The sequence below is a fragment of the Emys orbicularis genome, chromosome 11 (genome assembly GCF_028017835.1).
Source record: "Emys orbicularis isolate rEmyOrb1 chromosome 11, rEmyOrb1.hap1, whole genome shotgun sequence".
NCBI classification, from domain to species: Eukaryota; Metazoa; Chordata; order Testudines; family Emydidae; genus Emys; species Emys orbicularis.
In genome coordinates, this window is record NC_088693.1 from 27,905,440 (window position 1) to 27,925,306 (window position 19,867).

General features: G+C 43.4%; 1 protein-coding gene across 3 annotated transcripts in view; it reads left to right on the plus strand.

The window, feature by feature from the left end:
- The first annotated feature begins 10,958 nt into the window (after positions 1 to 10,958).
- The window catches only part of FMNL2 (formin like 2), a 272,362-nt gene continuing 263,453 nt past the window's right edge, over positions 10,959 to 19,867 (plus strand). For all 3 annotated transcript variants that reach the window (XM_065413183.1, XM_065413185.1, XM_065413184.1), the window contains exon 1: positions 10,959 to 11,075. In XM_065413183.1, the coding sequence (XP_065269255.1) occupies positions 10,959 to 11,075 (117 nt within the window). The remainder of the gene's footprint in view (positions 11,076 to 19,867) is intronic.

Consider the following 19,867-nt stretch of genomic DNA (forward strand, 5'->3'; position numbering starts at 1 on the left):
CCCTCTCTCTGATCAGCCTAATATTGACCGGCTAAAACAAAGTTTTGAGAGGCATGACTTCTGGGATCTATTTCTGGCTCTGAAGCAGGGGCATGCGCAAGGAGTGGCAAGCAGTGGTATGCTCCCGCCCCCCTGCAACCAATGGGGGCATAGAACTCCTTCAGGGCCAAGACAGGGAAAGCAAGCTCCTCCAGCCACGGGGAAGGGGCAGAAACTGCCCCTCCAAAAGCAGCCACATTTTTATTCCTGTGCACACCCCTGCTCGGAAGCACAGTTGCTGTGTGATCTTGGGTGGCTTCTAGTTTTGGGTGCCCAATTTCAGACACATAGGATGGGATTATCATAGGTGCAGAGCATCTACAATTACAGTTGAGGTCAGTGGAAGCTCAGTGCCTCTGAAAATCAGGCACCATAAATCTAAAGCAAGGCACCAAAAATATTGAGGAACCCAAACCTAGAGCACCTCAATCTCTCTCTCCCCATCTGTGAACTGGGGATATTAATGCTTTCCCACAGGGATGTTGGGAAGCGTAATTAACTGTTTGTAAAAACTTTGAGAGTGTTGGATAAAATACACCATATAAATGCAAAGCATTATTACATTTTGCTTAATTATTAACATCATGGTTATTAGCTCCTACACACAGCCTTTGGCCTTTAGAACCTGTTTTATCAAGGACACAAAAAGTATTACATACTCTTTACAAAAAGACCCCTGGAATTGTAATCTGTCCCTCGATTTCAATAGTCTTTGGATCAGGCCCCTAAAGAACAATACCTCTATCTGTGCTGCACCCTTTAGTGCTCCACTATGGAAATATACAACATCAATTCATTACTTTGGGCCAAATTCTGCACTAATTTACACTGTGTGCAACCCCCTTAGAGTCAATGGAACTGCATAAAGTGTAAACCAGGATCGAATGCGGCCCTTTCTGTCCTATTAGTGAAGATACTCTTTCCTCTCCTCTAATAGTGACATACACATCTAATAAATAATGGCATTAGAGCATATACACTGTAATCTTACCTTACTTTTAATGTAACAGTCACATGCAACTTTAATTATATTGTTTTATGACAGCCTCTCAAGTTCTGCCACTAGCAAAAATAATTATCCTAGATAAATAAAGCATTAATTACTTAAACAATAACACATACTGTACCTTATTGCATTTTACAAGTTAATCTCCATGTGAATAGTTACACTCTCCTATCAGGCAAAGCCAAGAACGCTCCTCATCCTAGCAGGTATTTATGCTGAAGAAATGAGTATGACATTATAGTTGTTTATTACAGACTGCCAGGTCAGGGCATTAATGAGAGTAAAAAAAATTGTATAACATGATTCATGGTATTTACTGAATCTTCTGCCCTAGCTGCCAGGAAACTATGGATCTTCTTAATTAATCACTGAGATCTTTTAATTACTTATGTGTAATTTTATTTATAATTCTGAGATGTTACAACACCAACTGTGCCTGCATATATATCCAAAGAGGATCACAGATACAGTGTCAAGTGTTCTGAAGCAACATACATTAATAGCAACAGAAAATGCAATAAATATAATTGTGCTGCTGTGCTGTACTCAACACGAAGCTAAAGCTAAGTCACATTAAAGACAAATGGAAGGTGGTTCATGGAGGAAAGAATAATCAAATGTAGAAATATAGAACAGGGGAATACTGGTTGACAGTTGAGTCAAAGAAAAGGAACTAGGGGCTGGATTCAGAAAAGGATTTAGGTGCCTAAATCCCAGAATCAGGCCCCAGTGGGTTTCAGAAACCCCCAGTCAGCTGCCTCTAAATCCTGTAGGTGTCTAAAAGTACTCAGTGTCTAAATTTTTGCAGTAAGTTCCCTTGGCACCCATGTTTCTGCCTGTGCACTGCAGCCCCACGCCAAGCATGCAGATGTTTAAACCCCAGAGCAATGAATGAACCAGGAGAAGCTAGGTAGAGGAATGCGTAACTCTCCTGCAAGGCCTGATCTGGTAGGTGAGGTCTGAGCATGCTTACCCAGATTTTGTGTGAACTTGTCTACAGGAACCCAATGGCCTAGGGTGGGAGAGGAGCTCCCTCAGAACTTTTAGCCCAGGGGACAGGGTTCTCACATGGGATGCAGGTGACCCGCCCCCCTCCAAGCCCCACTCCACCTGAGAGGAAGAAGGGACTTGAAATGGGCTCTGCCATCTCTCACGTGTATGCACTAGCCACCGGGCTATGGGATATGCTGATGTGGGGCTCCCCCAGTCTCTCTTGTTGGAGCTGTTCCACTGTGGATGAATAATTTTAAAAATTGGAGCAGAGGGACAGGATTCTGGGTCTCCCAGGTGAGTGCTCTAACCACCAGACTACAAAGTTATTCTCATGCTTGTTCTCTTTTTCTCTCTCTCTGGCCCAATGATTCTTTCATTATTTATCCACAGTGCAACAGCTTCCACATTGGCGTGTGGATAAATAATGAAAGAATCAGTGGGCCAGAGAGAGAGAGGGGGGGGGGGGAAACTACACCTTTGGTTCACATAAAATTACATTTAAAAACTATTCAGGAATGTTATAAAATTACAATATATACACAGAGATAAAATAAAATAAAACAAAACAAAACATCGTAAGCAAACATTATACACAGAGCAAACATTAGGAGTACTTGTGGCACCTTAGAGACTAACAAATTTATTTGAGCATAAGCTTTCGTGGGCTACAGCCCACTTCATCAGATGCATAGAATGGAACATATAGTAAGAATATATATATACACATACAGAGAACACGAAAAAGTGGAAAGTAGACATACCAACTGTAAGAGGCTAATTCACTAAAGCATCATCATCATCAAAATTCATTCATAATACTGTTAACACATCAAGCCAAAAGTGTCCAGGTTACAAGTCAATTTATAAATTGTGTAATCAATTCACAGCTGGGCCATAGGCAGTGCATGGAACAGCCCTAGCACATCACACCGCTCTATCCCAGCCATTATGTTCTGGTGAGATTTCAAAGACTAGTTTTGCTTGACCCAGCAAGTTAGCCAGGCAGGAAACCGGCTGATGAGAGCCCTGTATCTCACTCCGAGAACAAACAGGGGCTTGGAGAAAACCAGTCCCTAACTGCTGAAAAGCTACTGCAAAAAAACAGAAAGAGAAATCGAACAGGGGCAGTGTAGGAGAAAATGAAATACCGTGTCTGAAGCAAATGGGGCACTGCGCAGACACCTCAGGGGTAATATGGTGCACAAAACAACTGCTACAATTCTATGCATGACTCTCCACTGCAAGTCACCGGAGCACTTAGGAAGAGGAGGTTTGTACAACATCCTCCAAACCAGGGACATAGAGTCACCCAGGGACAGAGACATCCCCCAAGCTGTATCAGGGGCATCAGAGAGGGTGGCATAATGCTGCCACACCTTGACACACATGCCATAGAGCTACCTCTTGGTCATAGTTACAAAAGGAACAGTCACCAAACCCTTCAAGGACAACAATCTACCTGGTTGCACCAGGATCTCATCCATAGAAGGGGAGACAACTAGTGAGGGGAACACAGGATTCCCCCTAGAAAACCAATCCCTGTGAAAACTTTCTGCAAATATTAAGCAGCCTGCTAAGAGAGCGCACCTGGAATTCAGAGAGGACCTTATTAAAAAAATGCACAGATCGGATCTTGCTGTTCAGACCAGAATCCATCACTGACTTCCATCTTTACTAACTAGAAATAGTCTGATGGGACATCTTGGTCAACCCAGCCTGACTAAAGGCAGAAAATAGAAGAAAAGGTGGGTTAAAAAGCAGCTGCTCTTCCAAGGGCCATAAACTGGAAGACACCTGTCCCGGCCACTCCCTTTGCAGAAGTCACCAGGTGTTAAAAAACGACTAGTATAGAATGGAGGCAAATCTAGACTCCATGATCGACCAGGTGCCAACAAAAATAGAGGAGAGTCAAAGCCCATCCCCCCAGCACGACAGAGGAGAGAGAAGACCAGGGACTTCCAGGCTAATGGGGAGCCAGAGTACTGCACAGGACACATTTCATGTTTTCAGAGGTAGCAAACACTACATAATCCACCCCATCAACGTGGCTCTTTAGAACCAGGTTCAAGGCATATTCAGGGTTATTTAGAACCACATACAGCTGGTACCAGAACAACATAACATTCCTCACCTCTGGCTTCTTGCAGACTTACAGAATCATCTTAAGAACAGAAACTACCTTCCCATAATGAGAGAAAGCAGCCACTGTGTCTCATTGTGAAGAAGGGGGAGGGAGGGATAGTGGAAAAAACTACTTTAGTAGCAAAAGTAAACAACGGAAAAAACTTGAACAAAAGACTCCTTGACCCAGAGTCTCTCCTGTACCAAACAATTCACAAACTGCTCCTGGGCCAGGAAACTCATTGTAGATATATTCTTTTGAGAGGCAGATTTTATATGAGCACAGCTAATAACCTTGCCTACCCTCAGCAACACAACCTCCACAGTGCAGGAGAGAACAGGCTACACCAAATACCATGCTTGCAGGTCAAGCTGCTAAACCCATCGGAAGCAGACCCCATGGAGAAAAACCCCCACCCAAGGAAAAAAAAGCAAGAGAGAACCAACAACACCGCTAAAACAAAGAAAGAGCAAGTAACAAAACAACAAGAAGCACAAACTAACAGACACCCAGCCAGCACACACAGCACATAACACGACCTCATTCCCAGAAACTCCCACAAGAGAGAGCGAATGACTCTATAGCCTGGTGGCTAGCGCACTTACCTGGGAGACCCAGGATCCAGTCCCCCAGCTCCAGTGGGTTTTGTTTTTTTCTTTAAATTATTTAGCCACACTAGAACAGCTTCAACAGGAAAGACAGTGGGAGCCTCACATCAGCATAGCCTAGAGGCTAGGGCACTAACATGAGTAGTAGTAGAGCCCAGTTCAAATCCCATCTTCCCCTCCCGTGGAGTGAGGATGTGAACTAGGGGTTGCCTACATCCCAGATGAGTACTCTAACCACTGGGCTAAAAGTTCTGAGGCTTCTTCTCCCCAGCCTCTTGCTAAAACAATTTAGTCACCTAACTGCAAACCCAGGTTTGCAGTTGAGAATCCCAAGCAGAGGAAGTTACCTATCTCCAAGAGAAGGGGGGGCTTAGCACACACCCCTCCTCTTGCCAACTCCCACAGTCTAGCTTACATAAGGAGCGGCCTAGCATCCTGCCTTTGGTGAATCCCATTCTAAGGTACTTCTCTCTCCTCATCCATTGCATGGAAAGCCTAAGCACCAGGCTCAGGCTTTGTGAATCCCAGTGATTTTCTAAACACCTAAAAGTTAGGCATGGCAATGCTCAGTGTCACGCCACCTAAATTGCTCTGTGAATGTAACCCTTAATGATGTACAAAGAAGAGCAACCGAAATAATTAAGGGTTGGGAAATAAAACTTCTGAGGAAAGATTAAAAGAATGTGGTATGTTGAATCTGGAGACAAGATAATTTGTAATGGTCCCATAGACATTACATTGCTTTAACTTATTGATTGATTTGTTTAGGTAACACCAATTTTACCTTTAGAAAGCATTTAGGATGGCTAAAAGCATTAATTTGATTGTTTTAAAGATGCAAAAGATAACATGATTTAAACAAAATGATTTAAATCACTTCAAAAGTTATAAACTACATTTCAAAGGCTTTGCCCTATTGCCGCATTGCTATACAGTCCAAACTGTAAAGATAAACATTCAGGGGCCTATTTCCCCATAGACACATACACATAACTTCCATTAGCTTACTGTATATACTTCCTTTTGGGGTTAAAATAGGAGGTCATCCAGGATGTACATAAATGTAGAAGGAAAGTAACTGCACACAGAGAGAGCATTTGTCATTGTTTAAAGAACCTAATAGAAAGTGCCCAACAGAACTGTAATAGTCAATTTATGTAGACTGTCACAGAAGCAAACACATTACAATATTGTATACCTTGAATAACTGTGCATAATTGTCACTGTTTCCTGGCATGTATTGTGCTTATATATCTTGAATAATTATGCATAATTGCCACTGTTTCTTGGCATGTATTGTGCTTCTTATGTGCATATATGTTCCTTTTTTTAGTGAACAAAAAGTAGAAGTTAAAATGGATGCAAATATGGGAAAGTTTCCCCTATATACAATTAGGAAACTTTCTTACGTGTAAAGGGCCAGAAGTGTAGAATATACTGTAACACACTAAAATTGATCTTATATAGGGATTTGCACTCACTGTATCCTAGGGATTAGCACAATCCATAAAAATAGAAAGCAGAAAAAGCAAACCCTCCATTTAATCTAGTAAGCAAAGAGAATTTTAGAACTAAAATAGTTTACTTTTCACTATTTATTTTGCTTGTCTGCTGTGCACATTTCTCTCATCTTGGACAATGAAAACAGACTAGTCAGTTTCTCATTTGTTTCTACTCAACTTTCAGGTTCTCATGCATTAATACAAAATTGTAATGTTTAGAATGAAGCACTGCAGGAGGTTTAAAATAAAGATAATTATATTGGCAATGGTTTTAACATCACAAGAATATTTCTATTGGTTTTAGGTTTTGGAAAAGCTTATTTTTACAAAACCTAAATGTTGGGACAATGTTGACCAATGTTGTTGTTATTTTATTTATTTATTAAGCACCAACAGAGAGGCACTTAGATACCACAGTGATAAACAAAGTGTAAAGGTAGAAAGAGAGAGAGTTAAACGTTTCATAGGAGCTAAAGGAAGGCAAAGTCCCTGTCACAGTGAGCTTCTATTCTGAATACCATTTGCTATTTATGCAGCACTATAGATGCCCAAGGCATTTTATGGTTAAAAACACACAAACAAAACAAAAACAAAAAGTTCTTTTCTCTGAAGAGTAACATACTAAGGGGCAATTCTTCAGCTGATGTCAACTGTCAAAGCTCCAGTGACTTCAATAAGGCTCTGACAATTTATACAAGCTGAGGCTTTGTCCATAAAAGCCCAATTTTGAAGTTCTTTAGTCAGGCTGAAGTTAATGGGAGTTTTGCTTAAGTATGGATGACAGGATTGAGCTGCAAACTGACAACATCCTATTTCAAAATACTGATCTATTTCTCTAATATATCTTTGTCCCAGTCCTGCAGTCATTATTTCCAGTATTCTTCTTGACCGCTGTGTGTCTGTGAGTAGAAAAATATTTTCTATCTATCTATGTATCTCCAACATTTTTCTTAACTTTCCCACAGTTGCAAGACCATAGTTAAGGTTGTGTCAGACTTTTCTGTTTCACAGGGTGTGTGCCTCAATGTCTCACTTTTTTTCAGAACTGTTTTTGGTAAGCATGCCATGGGGAATTTGAACCAAATTTCACCCACTAATTAATATGTGTGCGGAATGATCTCCAGTGTGTATTTTGTGTTTGTATATTATTGGCTTGTTAGGAAATTTGGGAAAACCAGAACACTGGAAAAGCCTGTTATATTCCATACAATGCATATTTGCTGCCCCCTGCTGCTGCCTGAGCAGTAGCATTGTGACATCATAGATAGCCACTCAGCACTCCCTCCCTCCTGTTTATTTGCATAGGTAGGGAGAGATGTCCCGATTTTATAGGGACAGTCCCAATTTTTGGATCTTTTTCTTATATAGGCTCCAATTATCCCCCACCCCCCATCCCGATTTTTCACATTTGACGCCTAGTCACCCTAGAAGAGTCACTAGTTCCCTGGCTGTCATGGCAATGGCTGCCTTAGCAAAATGATTTACCTCAGACAATCAGGATATTATTACAAAGGAGGGGCCCAGGAGGAGCTGCACTGAAAGCAGACTGGGTTTGGATCAGCTTTGGCTGTGCTCCTTTAGGTTTGTACTGGGGTAAGTTACACTGTTTCTTTTCAAAGATTGACTTGTTTGTTACTTTCCTCAAAAAGGGTTACACGAAAATAAGACACAAAATTCTAGCTCCTTTTCATGTATATTGTGTATCTATTTCGGGAGTATCAATTTTTTTTGTCAGGGTCCAAAGTTCTTGGTCAAGGTATAGTCAAGGTCCAGACTCCAGAGAAAATAAATAATAATAATTAATAATTAATTAATAATAAAATACAAAGATTTCAGGGTGCATTCAAAAGCATGTGGCAGTCTGGATTTGCCCATGGGCCACCTATTCACTACCTCATATCTATTTCTTACAAATTGGGGGCTACGGCTTTCTGAATATTTACTTTTAACAGCCCCCCCCACCAGAAATTATCATTGTGAATCTCTACTCAGTTTTCTGTTACACAATTTAAAAAATAAATGTCATGCAGAAGTTGCAGCAGAACTGAAGTTGCATTTAAAATGTTTTCTTTTAATACAATTTAATGTAATTACTTTCGATATATTAGTCCAACATGGCTCTGTATGGTGAAATATGGCACTTTTTAATCAATGGCAATAAATTACACAGTGAAGACAACAAATGTGTAAATGCTTTATTATTTAAATAGCACATATATAAAATATTTTCTTTCTATTAAAAAAATTAAGGAAATTCATAAACAAAAAACCCCATTCATTTACCATTAGTTATGGTGGCTCTCATCAATAAACTAAACCATAAAAGAATGAGGAAATACAAAGTTAAGGATTAAAAAGGATTAAAAGGTTGCAAAGTCAACCAGTCTCAAATTAAGAAATGCCAGAATGAACATTGCCTATCCAACCTGAATTCACCCCCTCTTGTGTGTATGCATTATGATAAGGATTTTAATTATATATTCCTATAATATTTTTAACACAGGACCCTTGATTCATTCAGTGCAAAGCAAGTGGTCAAAGCAAGTAAAACTATGCTCTTTATATCTGAGTTAATCTCTGCAGAGTAATTTTATGTATGGCAGGGTATTGACGGATTACAGGTTTGTGTTGCACACGTTATTACTTTAACATTTCCCTTTCACACTCTCATAGTGCCACACCACAGATGGGATTGCTGAGCTAGATGCTGAAGCAAACACTTATGTATTGTTGGAGTGAAAAGGTATTTTTAAGTTAACATGTGAGGATAAAGAGTACATCACTTGACTTGCATCCCAGAAATATGGATGTAAGGTGTGATCCTGCTCCTGTTATAGTCCTCTTTCTACTGAAAAAAATATTGCACACATTTCCCCTAGCTTCATAGTTTATTTCACTATTTATTGGGATATTGTTTTTTACTCTGATGATTTGTATGCAAACAAACATTTTGAATGCATCTCCATCTTTATGGAGACCATCAACACTCAGCATGCTAGTTTTCTTCAAAAAATGCAGTGTAACTGGACAATACATGAGAAGCTGAGCTATCTGGCAACACTAAAACTCCGGGTTTGACTTTCTTCATCAAGTTTGTATACACTGTTTCATTATGTGGCTCAGGTAAAGGCATAATTACTTATCTTTGCTATCTGGTGATATTCAATGAAATGTTGCAAATTAAAATTTAAAATTACATACAATAACTATATTGAGAGAATATTAAGGCTGCATAATTACCCATTAAAAATCAGGAAATGACAAAGTTAAGACTCAATGTGGACCCTTAACTCTGCCCCCCTTCATGTATTATGATATTGTGATACATTAGTTAGTTTTCAGATCACCTAGTACTTTTTCAGAGAAAGGTCACAAGATTTTTTTTTTATAATGGGAGAAGTATATTTTTGCTCTCTCACCTCATTCAGATATGGCTGAACTCTTATTGGTCATCATTTCCACCAAACTAATGGTAAACCCACCTATGCAGAGACCAACCATGGAAAATAGTGTCCCAAAAGCTGGATGTTCCACAAAGAAAAAACCCTGAAAAGGGGATTTATAACAGAAACCATTTACCAACCTTCACTATAGATATCACAGAATGCTTCAAATCTCAGGCACAGGACTGTGATTTGTTCTCTGTGTTATAACTCCCTAAAATATGACCCTGGGGTTGGCAGAGGATGGGGATTTCACTGATGTAGGAAAATTTTGCAATTGTCTAGCTTGGGTAACTTTCACAATACACTGTGATAAAGGTTGAAACAAATCATTTCATAACTAAATCATCTCCTGGCCATTATGATTCCCCACCCCCTTTTAAAATATTTAAAATCTGGAGGTTGGCTATACTAAATTCGGACTGAATTTTTGTGGCCTGCAAACAATCTTGTGTTTAGGGAACCGTGGGTAGGAAAAACATAGAAATCCTCCTTACGATCTGACAAGTTTGTTTCCACGTGTGATCTGGTTTAGGGCTAGCTGCTGGTGTGGGTTTGTATATGGCTTCTTTTGAGTGTGCATGTTGATTCCTGCGAACCGCGGGCAGGGACTACGAGTCCCAGCTATCCCCGGGGCGGGGGGCGGAGAGCGGCTCAGTGGGAGGCTGCTAGCGAAAGGGGGCTTTGTGCTGCTGCTGCAGGGGTGTGCGTTTGTCTGGAATCGGAATCTGCTGCGGCTCGCCTGAGTTTTGTGGTGGCTTGTGTTGTGTGGGGGGCCAGCGTGTATGTGTCACAGGCAGCAGCAGCAGCCACATCAGGGGGAGCCGGGGCGAAAGAGGGACCGCTAAACCGGAATCATGTATCTCACCATCAGGATTGCGAGCAGGGAGTGGTGTGGAAATTGTGCAACATGCAGATAAGATCCCGGTTTCTCCAGAAGAAAGAGAGCGAGCTTGCCCTGGGCAGGAGGGAGAGGAGAAAGCCAGCATGAAGGTTGAAGGAGATCATTTCCACGGCCAGTGCTAGAGGGAGACTTAGATCTGTGCAACTCGCTTCCCCTTGGCTGTTTTGTTTGGGGCGGGGGGGACACCGGATCGGGCTCAGCCAGGGAGGAGGGGAAGGTGTGTGTGGGAAGGGGGGGCGGCGAAGGAATAACGGAGAGAGAGGCTGTGCGGTGCATTGCACACAGACTGAGCGAGGGAAAGAGCAGGGAAAATCGCCCCTCTCCGAGGAAGGGCCATCGCCATGGGCAATGCCGGGAGCATGGATTCTCAGCAGACGGACTTCAGGGCTCACAACATGCCTCTCAAGCTGCCAATGCCCGAGCCAGGTGAACTGGAGGAGAGATTTGCCGTCGTCCTGGTGAGTGCATGTCTTCCCCAGTGCGATCCGCTCCGGAGCCAGACGGAGCCCCACGGCGGGGTGGGGTGGGGGGGTCTGTCTCAGTCTCCAACCCCGTCCCCCGGCCGGGACTCACTGGGGAGCGGTGTGTGTGTAGGGTCTGTCCATGTCTCGGATGCGTGGGAAGGAGCCAAACTGCCGTAGGAGCCGCTCGCCCATTGTCTGCGGGGAGCGGGGCATCGGCTGGGCTGTTTGCTCCGAGCTGCTGCCGTGGGCTCCGCTTGCACCACCCCCCCCGGCTTTGTACCGGAGAGAGGCGGCCCATGTGGCTCGGAAGTGGCGGCGGTGGGGGGCGAGGCAGGCTCTGGCCAAGTTATTGCGGTAAACGCGGCCGTTCGGTTACCAGACCCCCGGTGTAAAGGCCGAGACGGAGCGATCTGCATCTCGTTTGCAAGTGAGAAACAATAGTGGGGGGTGGGTTGTCGAGCGCTGAGTGTTAGGAGTCACTGAGGCGGAATCAAGGCGTGAAAGAGTTCGGAACCAGCTTTGTGTGGTCTGGAGCCTGCCTCGGAGAGCAGAACAGATGTAGCTGCTTGTTGGTGCTTTCACTCAATACATAAGGCAGCTTCTCTTTCCCACTTCAGACCCGCTCCTGATCCGCGTCTCTTTCCTTTGTAAAGCAGCCACCTTTTACTTCTGTTCCGCGCAGTTTTCATAGACATTTCTAAACCTTGGCCATTCAGTCAGTTGCTGAGATGCAGGGGGCGTGGTGTCTCTGGCTGCCTCCGTGAAGGGGTTTGGATTAGCTTTAGCCCCAGGACTAGGCAGGCCAGATTCTGATCCCATTCACACCAGTATAAACCATGACTACTGCTGCCCCTGGCTATTATAAAGCACGTGAATTAGGAATCTTGCCCTGTGTGTGTGATCTGAAAAGTGTTTCAAGAGTGTGCAAAAGACTGACCAGATTCAGGCTATGTAGACTTCCACGGTGATGGTCTTGTCTGTTCTCAGATAGTGATGTCACTAACGTTTCAGTACAAACACAGTGTAAACAGATACAAAGAATCGGATTAAATGATCTACCGCATGTTACCAATTAGTATAGCTTTCACTGCAAAGAACAAAGGTGTTCACAGTTTAAATATTTTGTGAAATCTTTTCTGGGAAATAAAAGGGTAACTGAGAGTGCATTGCCATTTATTTGCAAAGGTTGTGTGTGTTGTGTTGTTTGCTATACAACCATCAGTTCTGTTTTCCTGTCTCTGAACTGTATAATTTGTTATGGAAATATGGCATTGGTAGCAATAGTTTTCTTCTACCTAGGTTCAAGTCCAGCTAAAAGCACTAATGTGGTATTGAGGGGACCGACTACTTTGCATTTGTCTTTACTTGCCTCTCTCTAATTTTGTGAATGTTAATTCTCTGTCCTGCTAGATGGTGCCCTAGGAAATACAATATGTACTAATTGTCATTACTTCTATAAGGGCACACAGTATGAGAGTATATGTATGCCACATATGTGACTTACCTTCACAATGTGAAGTTCTTTCTCATTAGAAATACATTCCTATTATGTGGTTTCTATCTGGACTTCATCTGGTAATGTCTTTAAAGTCTAAAAAAGCACTCTGGCATGCAGAGTGTGAGAGCTAAAGAGAGAGTGAGCTTGTGGCAGAGGGGGCATTGACACAATCTATTGTTGTAGAAGTCATAGTTAAGAAATGAATTCTGCTCATCTGAGATGATCAGTTTTTCATAATATTTAGAGATTTCACTATTGTAGTCCATTAATAACATGTGCCTTGGGTTAATCTTTAAGACATGATTGACAGGTTATTAAAGGTGTGGAATGTTTTGTTAATTCTGAATTTCCCAATCACAAATTAAATACACATACATTTTCTTTTTTCTGAATGAGTTAAAAAAACATTAACAAACTGAATGTAAAATACCTGGTCAGCCCGTGCATTTGTATGTCTGTCTACAGGTTAAGAAGGAGTTCTGTGGTGCATTCACTTTCCTTAGAGTTTGCAGTTTCTAGAAATCCCAGCATGCTGTCTGGGGAGGGACCAAGAGAGTGGTCTGGATGAAGCAAAAATTCCCAAATATATTGAAGTAAAATGCAAAAATCAAACACTCAGCCCTTCCATGGAACACATACATAAGTATATACATTTCTTGCTATTATTTCTGGTGCTGGTTTTACATTACTTTTGGCTGTTAAACAGAACAGATAAGCATATCTCTTGTAATATCAGTATGTCTTTATCTGCATAGTATACATGATTCAGTATTTGAAATCAAATTCCCAGGACAGCCTTCAAGGAATGGACTAACTTCTGTTGATATTATGTAGTATGCTCTAGGAAAAATTCATATTTTGTTTCATATTTATATATTTTGAGTAGATTATATAGATCAACAAAAATATTGCAGTCTTTTTATGCAATTCTTACTTGTGAAAATGATTTCCTTGTATACAATGAAAACCCTGGCACACAAAGAGGAAGGAGGGGAATTTATACAAGAAAATATGTATACTGTAACCTGAATTCATGTTAAATATTAATTTATAGTCACACTCTAGACTAACCTTCTCTTCTGTGTTGCGAAATACTTCCTGGTGTTGGAGGAACAGTTCTCAGACTCAAACTGATAGGTGTTTAGACTATTTCTGGTTAGACCCAGTCAGATTATCATGTCTAAGAAAAGAATAAGCCTATTCAAGTAAGAACTCCCACTGATATACCAAATGGCAAGGTGTTATGATTATTAGACATGTTAAGGGAGCCTGATTCAGCTCTCACTTTTACCAGTGCAAATCAGGAGTAACTTTATTGAACTCATGGAAGTAACACTGATGTACCATGTGTGAGAGATCAGAATCAAGCCTATTATGCCTAAACGTATCCAGAAGACTAAATCTGAATCAGTTTATGTCAATGATCTGTAGAAGAAAAACTGCTTTTGAATTATAATCAATGGCAGAATTAGTTTGTGAAAGGAGTAGACAGTGTGTGAGAATGCCATGTGTTACACACTTTTAATGCAACCATATAGGCTTGATCCAGCACTCCTATGAAAGTAAAAGTCAGTCTTACCATTCACTTGAGTAGGAGCAGGGGATATATGTTATTAGCTGGACTGTAGATACACTGCAAGTGTCAAAGGCTCAATCCTGCAGCCCTTACTCCTGGGGGTGGCAGATAGTATGTGCTCTGACTCATGGGGGTGGTCTGGTGATGACAAGCCTGCTCCTCTGAGAAAGAGCTGCAAAGTTGGGCCCAAATTTTAAGAGGCTCACAGGCCACTGTTGGAACAGGAACAAAAAAGTTTCCCCAATGACTTGGTATTTACATATGGTGTCATGATGATCGGTATTCATCACAACTGTTAAGAAACAGTTTGACAACTTCATAAAAGGAAAGCCTTCATGTAATTCATCTCTTCTCCCTGTCCCTCAGTCCTTCATGGCTTGTTTTCAGTGTGTTTCACTCTGTGATCCACCCATCCAAACACCATAACCTGAGAGTCATGGTGATAGAATGAGTGTGAAAGGAATAGTATCCTTAAAAAAAAAAAAAGGGGGGGGGGGAGAATATAAGGATAAGAGATTTATTCTGAGAAATAAGACAAAATGGACACTGTAAGGCCTAAATCTGACCTTCTTTACAAGTTATATGAAGGGATCAGTCTAGCATTTCTTGCACCCCTAAACTCCCACTGTACTCCTAAAAGGGCTTGCTGATCGTGTCAATATCATTTTTAATGTAAATGAAATTAGCAAAGCTGCTTTTGACATTGCACAGAACAGCGTTCATTGCAATCACCGCTATTTGTGTGTATGCAACAACATCCTGAACAATTCTTCTCTGTTCTTGTATGCAAGCAGTGATGTCATATGTACAAGAATTCTTCCATTCAGATCCAAAAAGGGGATCTTAAGTTTTACTTTTCTGTCCTCAAGCAAAATCTGAGCAGAGAGCCACAGAGATGGAAAAACATTGAGAACATGTGTGTTCATGATCGAAAGCACAAGACCACATTTTTCATATAAGTGCCTTGACATTAACTGTTCTCTTCATTCTCTCCCTTTGAAATGTTTTCTCCCAAATAACCTACCAAACAGTAATGTGGTCTGTTCAGCATATGGATGAACAGTGGCATGCATAGAGTTGTGCATATGTGGCAAACAGGTGTACCAGCTGGCATTTGCTAACCTGCTAACAACTATACATTTGAGGAGGGGTCACCCACAGAATAGTTTGTTGTACTGCCTCTTTGGTTAGCCTCATTCTCTGTGGTTTGAGGAGTATAATTTAAAAGAGGTGATGAATTACCTGGGAAATGTTCCAGGCTCTTTCTCTCTCTCTCTCTCTTTTTTTTTTAATTAAAGTAAAGTCAAACACTGCCTGCACTAAGTAGGTTTCTTTGGTGTGTAACAGTGCCGCCAGCACTACTGAAGATGTATTGTGAGTACAGGCTGGATGGGGCCCAGTTCAGATAGAAATTAATATTTTCTCCAGGATCGACTGCATCACACTTTTCTGTTCCTACTACAGTGAAACCTGGAGAGTTTTCCTGGCTCTCTAGTACAGACTTCTCTCTGTATTATTCTAGTGCAGGGGTCGGCAACGTTTGGCACGCGGCTCGCCAGGGTAAGCACCCTAGCGGGCTGGGCCAGTTTATTTACCTGCTGACGCGGCAGGTTCGGCCGATCGCGGCCCCCACTCGCTGCGGTTCGCCGTCCCGGGCCAATGGGGTCGGTGGGAAGCGGCGCGGGCTGAGGGATGTGCTGGCCGCGGCTTCCCGCCACCCCCATTGGTCCGGGACGACGAACCGCGGCGAGTGGGGGCCGCGATCGGACGAACCTGCCGCGTCAGCAGGTAAATAAACTGGCCCAGCCCGCTAGGGTGCTTACCCTGGCGAGCCGCGTGTCGAACGTTGCCGACCCCGTTCTAGTGATACAAGGCCCCAAGTGACTACACTGCAAAAAAAAACCCCCAAACCCTGCAGCAGTTTGTCTCAGAGCCCAGCTCTACAGACTCGGGCTAATGGGGCTTGTGCTACAGTGCTAAATATTGCAGTCCAGCTTGGGCTCTGAGGGTGTGTCTACATTGCAATTAGAAACTCATGGCTGGCCCGTGCCAGCTTACTTTGGCTTGCAGGGCTCGGGGGCTATTTAACTGCAGTGTAGACATTTGGGCTCAGGCTACAGCTCGAGCCCTGGGACCCTCTCGCCTCACAGGCTCCTAGAGCATGGGCTCTAGCCTGAATATCTACACTAGAATTAAACGGCCCCTTAACCTGAGCCTCGCAAGCCCAAGCACAGGCCAGCCATGGGTTTTTAATTGCAGTGTAGAAATACCCTGAGACACCCCACCATCTGGGTTTCAGAGCCCAGGCTCCAGCCCAAGTGGGAATGTCTACACTGCTATTTTTAGCTCCGTACATGCATCTGATGAGCCCTAGTCTGTAGGCCTGGACCTCTGAGACTCACCGGGGAAGCTTTTTTGAGGGGGGGAGGCAGTGTAGATGTACCTAGAGTGAGCTTTTGACACCCTGTTTATTTGCGTGTGCACACACACTCAATATAATCAAATCTATTTTAAGTTTTTCTGTGTCACCTATGACCATTGTATCTGAGCTCAGATTTTGGTAGTGAAAAATGGTCCCAACTATTCATAAACTCTTCAGCACTGTCACGAGCTTCACTCTCTGCTAGAGATGCCTCCTCTGGGTTGCTGTGGGGATTAGCTCTTTCCAGGTGCTGCACCCGCCTTTCAGTCTCTTCAGTCATCCTGTCTCAATCTGCTGCCCCTCTCGCTCCAAGCACACTTCCTTCTCCTAGGGAATAACTGCAGACTATTTCCCCTGCAACCCCTTTCAGCTCCTGGGCTTTATACAGGCCCCTCCTGTTCCTGTCCAACTAAGACTCATTTAATCAATCCCTGCTCCCTGGCTCCTCCCTCCCGGTGCAGGCTGGGGAGTTAATTGGCCCACCTGGCCACCTTAACCCTTTCAAGCCTTGTGTGAGATAGACACCACATTGCAAACACCTGGAACTTCTAGCAGTTTTGCAAAGCATTGTCTAAACTTTACGTGCTGCAGTTTTTGAGGTTGCCGATGTGAATGGGCTTCCACTGGTTTTACTATTGTGCAGTGTGCCTCCTAGTGTAGATTGCTTTCACTAGCTGGGGCCAATAGTTAGCTGCCCTGATGTTCCAGAAAGACATTTCATGTGATGGGATATATGTAACATGCAAACTGAGGAAAAGAAAGTGGAATATAAGGATTTAGCCTCCTTCTTGAGAGAGAGCAAGCATTTATTTTCATGTCTGTATCTGCAAGCAGAGTGGTGTTTATTCTACCCTGTATCAAGTGATGTAGTTGACATTTATATGTATTTTGCCCTTTCAGTGAGATGCCTGAAATAATCATAGAAATGTAGGGCTGGAAGGGACTTGAGAAGTCTTCAAGTCCAGCTGAGGCAGGACCAAGTAAACCTAGACTATCACTGACAGGTGTTTGTCTAACCTGTTCTTAAAACCTCCAATGATGGAGATTCCACAGCCTCCCTTGGAAGTCTATTCCAGAGCTTAACTACCCTTATTTTTAGAAAGTTTTTCCTAATAGCTAACCTTGCTGCAGATTAAGCCCATTACTGCTTGTCCTACCTTCAGTGGATACGGAGAATTTTGGTTTCAGTAATGGCTCCTTTGGTTTCAAACTCACTTTTAAGCAAGAAGTACATATGCCAGGAAAGTGGCAGCACAATGCTATTGCCTACGTTATCATCACTGACTTCCTAAGTGGCCAGTGGAAGATGCCAGTTAAAGTGACAACCAGATTCCAGTTGATCATGTGCTTGCCAGGTCAGGCACAGCCTTTCAAGCATGTGGGAACCTCCTGCTTGAGCAGATTCTTCAACAAGTTTTTTTCCCTTTGATATCATGAGCCAAGTGTCCACAAATCACAAATCTAAGGAGCCACCACTCATTTATTTTGAATAGGAAGCCTTTGACCCACATGTTTAAGCAGTATGTAGCGATAGAGTGACCAGATGTCCTGATTTTATAGGGACAGTCCCAATATTTGGGGCTTTTTTTATATGGGCTCCTATTATCCCCCACCCCCGTCCTGATTTTTCACACTTGCTATCTGGTCACCCTATGTAGAGAAACTGTGCTGTATGTGTTTATAGCCACCATCCTTCCTGTACTATTATCTGATACAGTGAATTCAGGGTTTGGAGGTGATAAAGGCTATACTTCCAGATGGAGCTTACAACAGGGTGGTCCTTCTCTAAACCTTTAACAGTGGTGTGTGTTTATAGATGACACATGGTGGGGAGGAGGTGGCCAAGGCAGAGTTGGCAGAGTGTATTGTTGTCTAATGAGCTGTGATTGACATCATTTGACTGTTGGCTCAAGTATCTGTTGGGATGTTAACATGAAACATCCCCTGGCCCTCTTCATATTACAAATGAGTGTTGTGTGCCTGTTTCCATAGATCCAGGGAAAACCCTGTTTTGAAGAACTATGAGAAGGAACTGGGAGGGAGGAGAGGGAAGGTGGACCCAAAGCCACTGTCATTAAAGCTTTTCTAGAAACTGCATCCAGTGACGACATCAGTCTGCATAGCAGCTCTACAATGTTCTAATTCTGAGCATGCGCAGGTGGGTGATTGGGGCTCAAAACTGTTCCCATTGAAGGCAGTGAGAGGTTTGCCATTAACTTCTATGAAAGCAGGCTCTCTCCATCAGTATTTCCTTCTTCACACTGAACTTTTGCATGTAATCTGTAGTCCGTGCCTCAGTTTCTCTATCTGTAAACTGTGTAATGAAACACCTTCCTTACAGGATGTTTGTAAAGTGTTTTGGGAGCCTTGGATACAAGTGCTATGAAAGTCCAATGTCTTTATTTATGTATTTAATAGTGCTTAGGATCACTTTCGGTCTCAGTCTCTAAGCTTTTATCAGCTCTTCTACCCTTCTCTTTACAAAATATACAGATGTAGGGGTCTGCAGGTCACTAAACTTGGTAGTGACACAAGTAACTTCTGCAAGGTGTTTAATTCTCGTCATTTCACCAAGAGTTGGGGCCAAACAAATTCCTGGCGTAGGATGAATTTTGAAGGCGTAGGATGGGGGAAGGGATAGCTCAGTGGTTTGAGCATTGGCCTGCTAAACCCAGGGTTGTGAGTTCACTTAGGGATCTAGGGCAAAATCAGTACTTGGTCCTGCTAGTGAAGGCAGGGAGCTGGACTCGATGACCTTTCAAGCTCCCTTCCAGTTCTAGGAGATAGGATATCTCCATTAGTTTAAAAAAAAAAAAAGTTGGCCTTTTAGGGTAGGGGTGGGCAAACTACAGCCTGCGGGACCGTCCTGCCCGGCCCCCAAGCTCCTGGCCCAGGAGGCTAGCCCTGGCCCCTCTCCTGCTGTCTCCCCTCCCTCGCAGCCTCAGCTAGCTTGCTCGCTCCGCTGCCGGCGCAATGCTCTGTGCGGTGGGGCTGTGAGCTCCTGGGGCAGCGCAGCTGCAGAGCCGGCCTGACCCGGTGCTCTGTGCCGCGTGGTGGTGGTGGCAGCGGCGGCAGCGTGGCCCGGCTCCAGCCGGGCAGTGCAGCTGTAGCGCCGCCAGCCACCGGTGTTCCAGGCAGCGCAGTAAGGGGGCAGGGAGCGGGGGGGGGGCGGGGGGGGAGTTTGGATAGAGGGCAGGGGTGGTGGTCAGGGGGCGGTGGTGTGAATAGGGGTCAGGGTGGTAGGGGGGGAACCAGGGGGTTGAATGGGGGTAGGGATCCCAGGGGGGCAG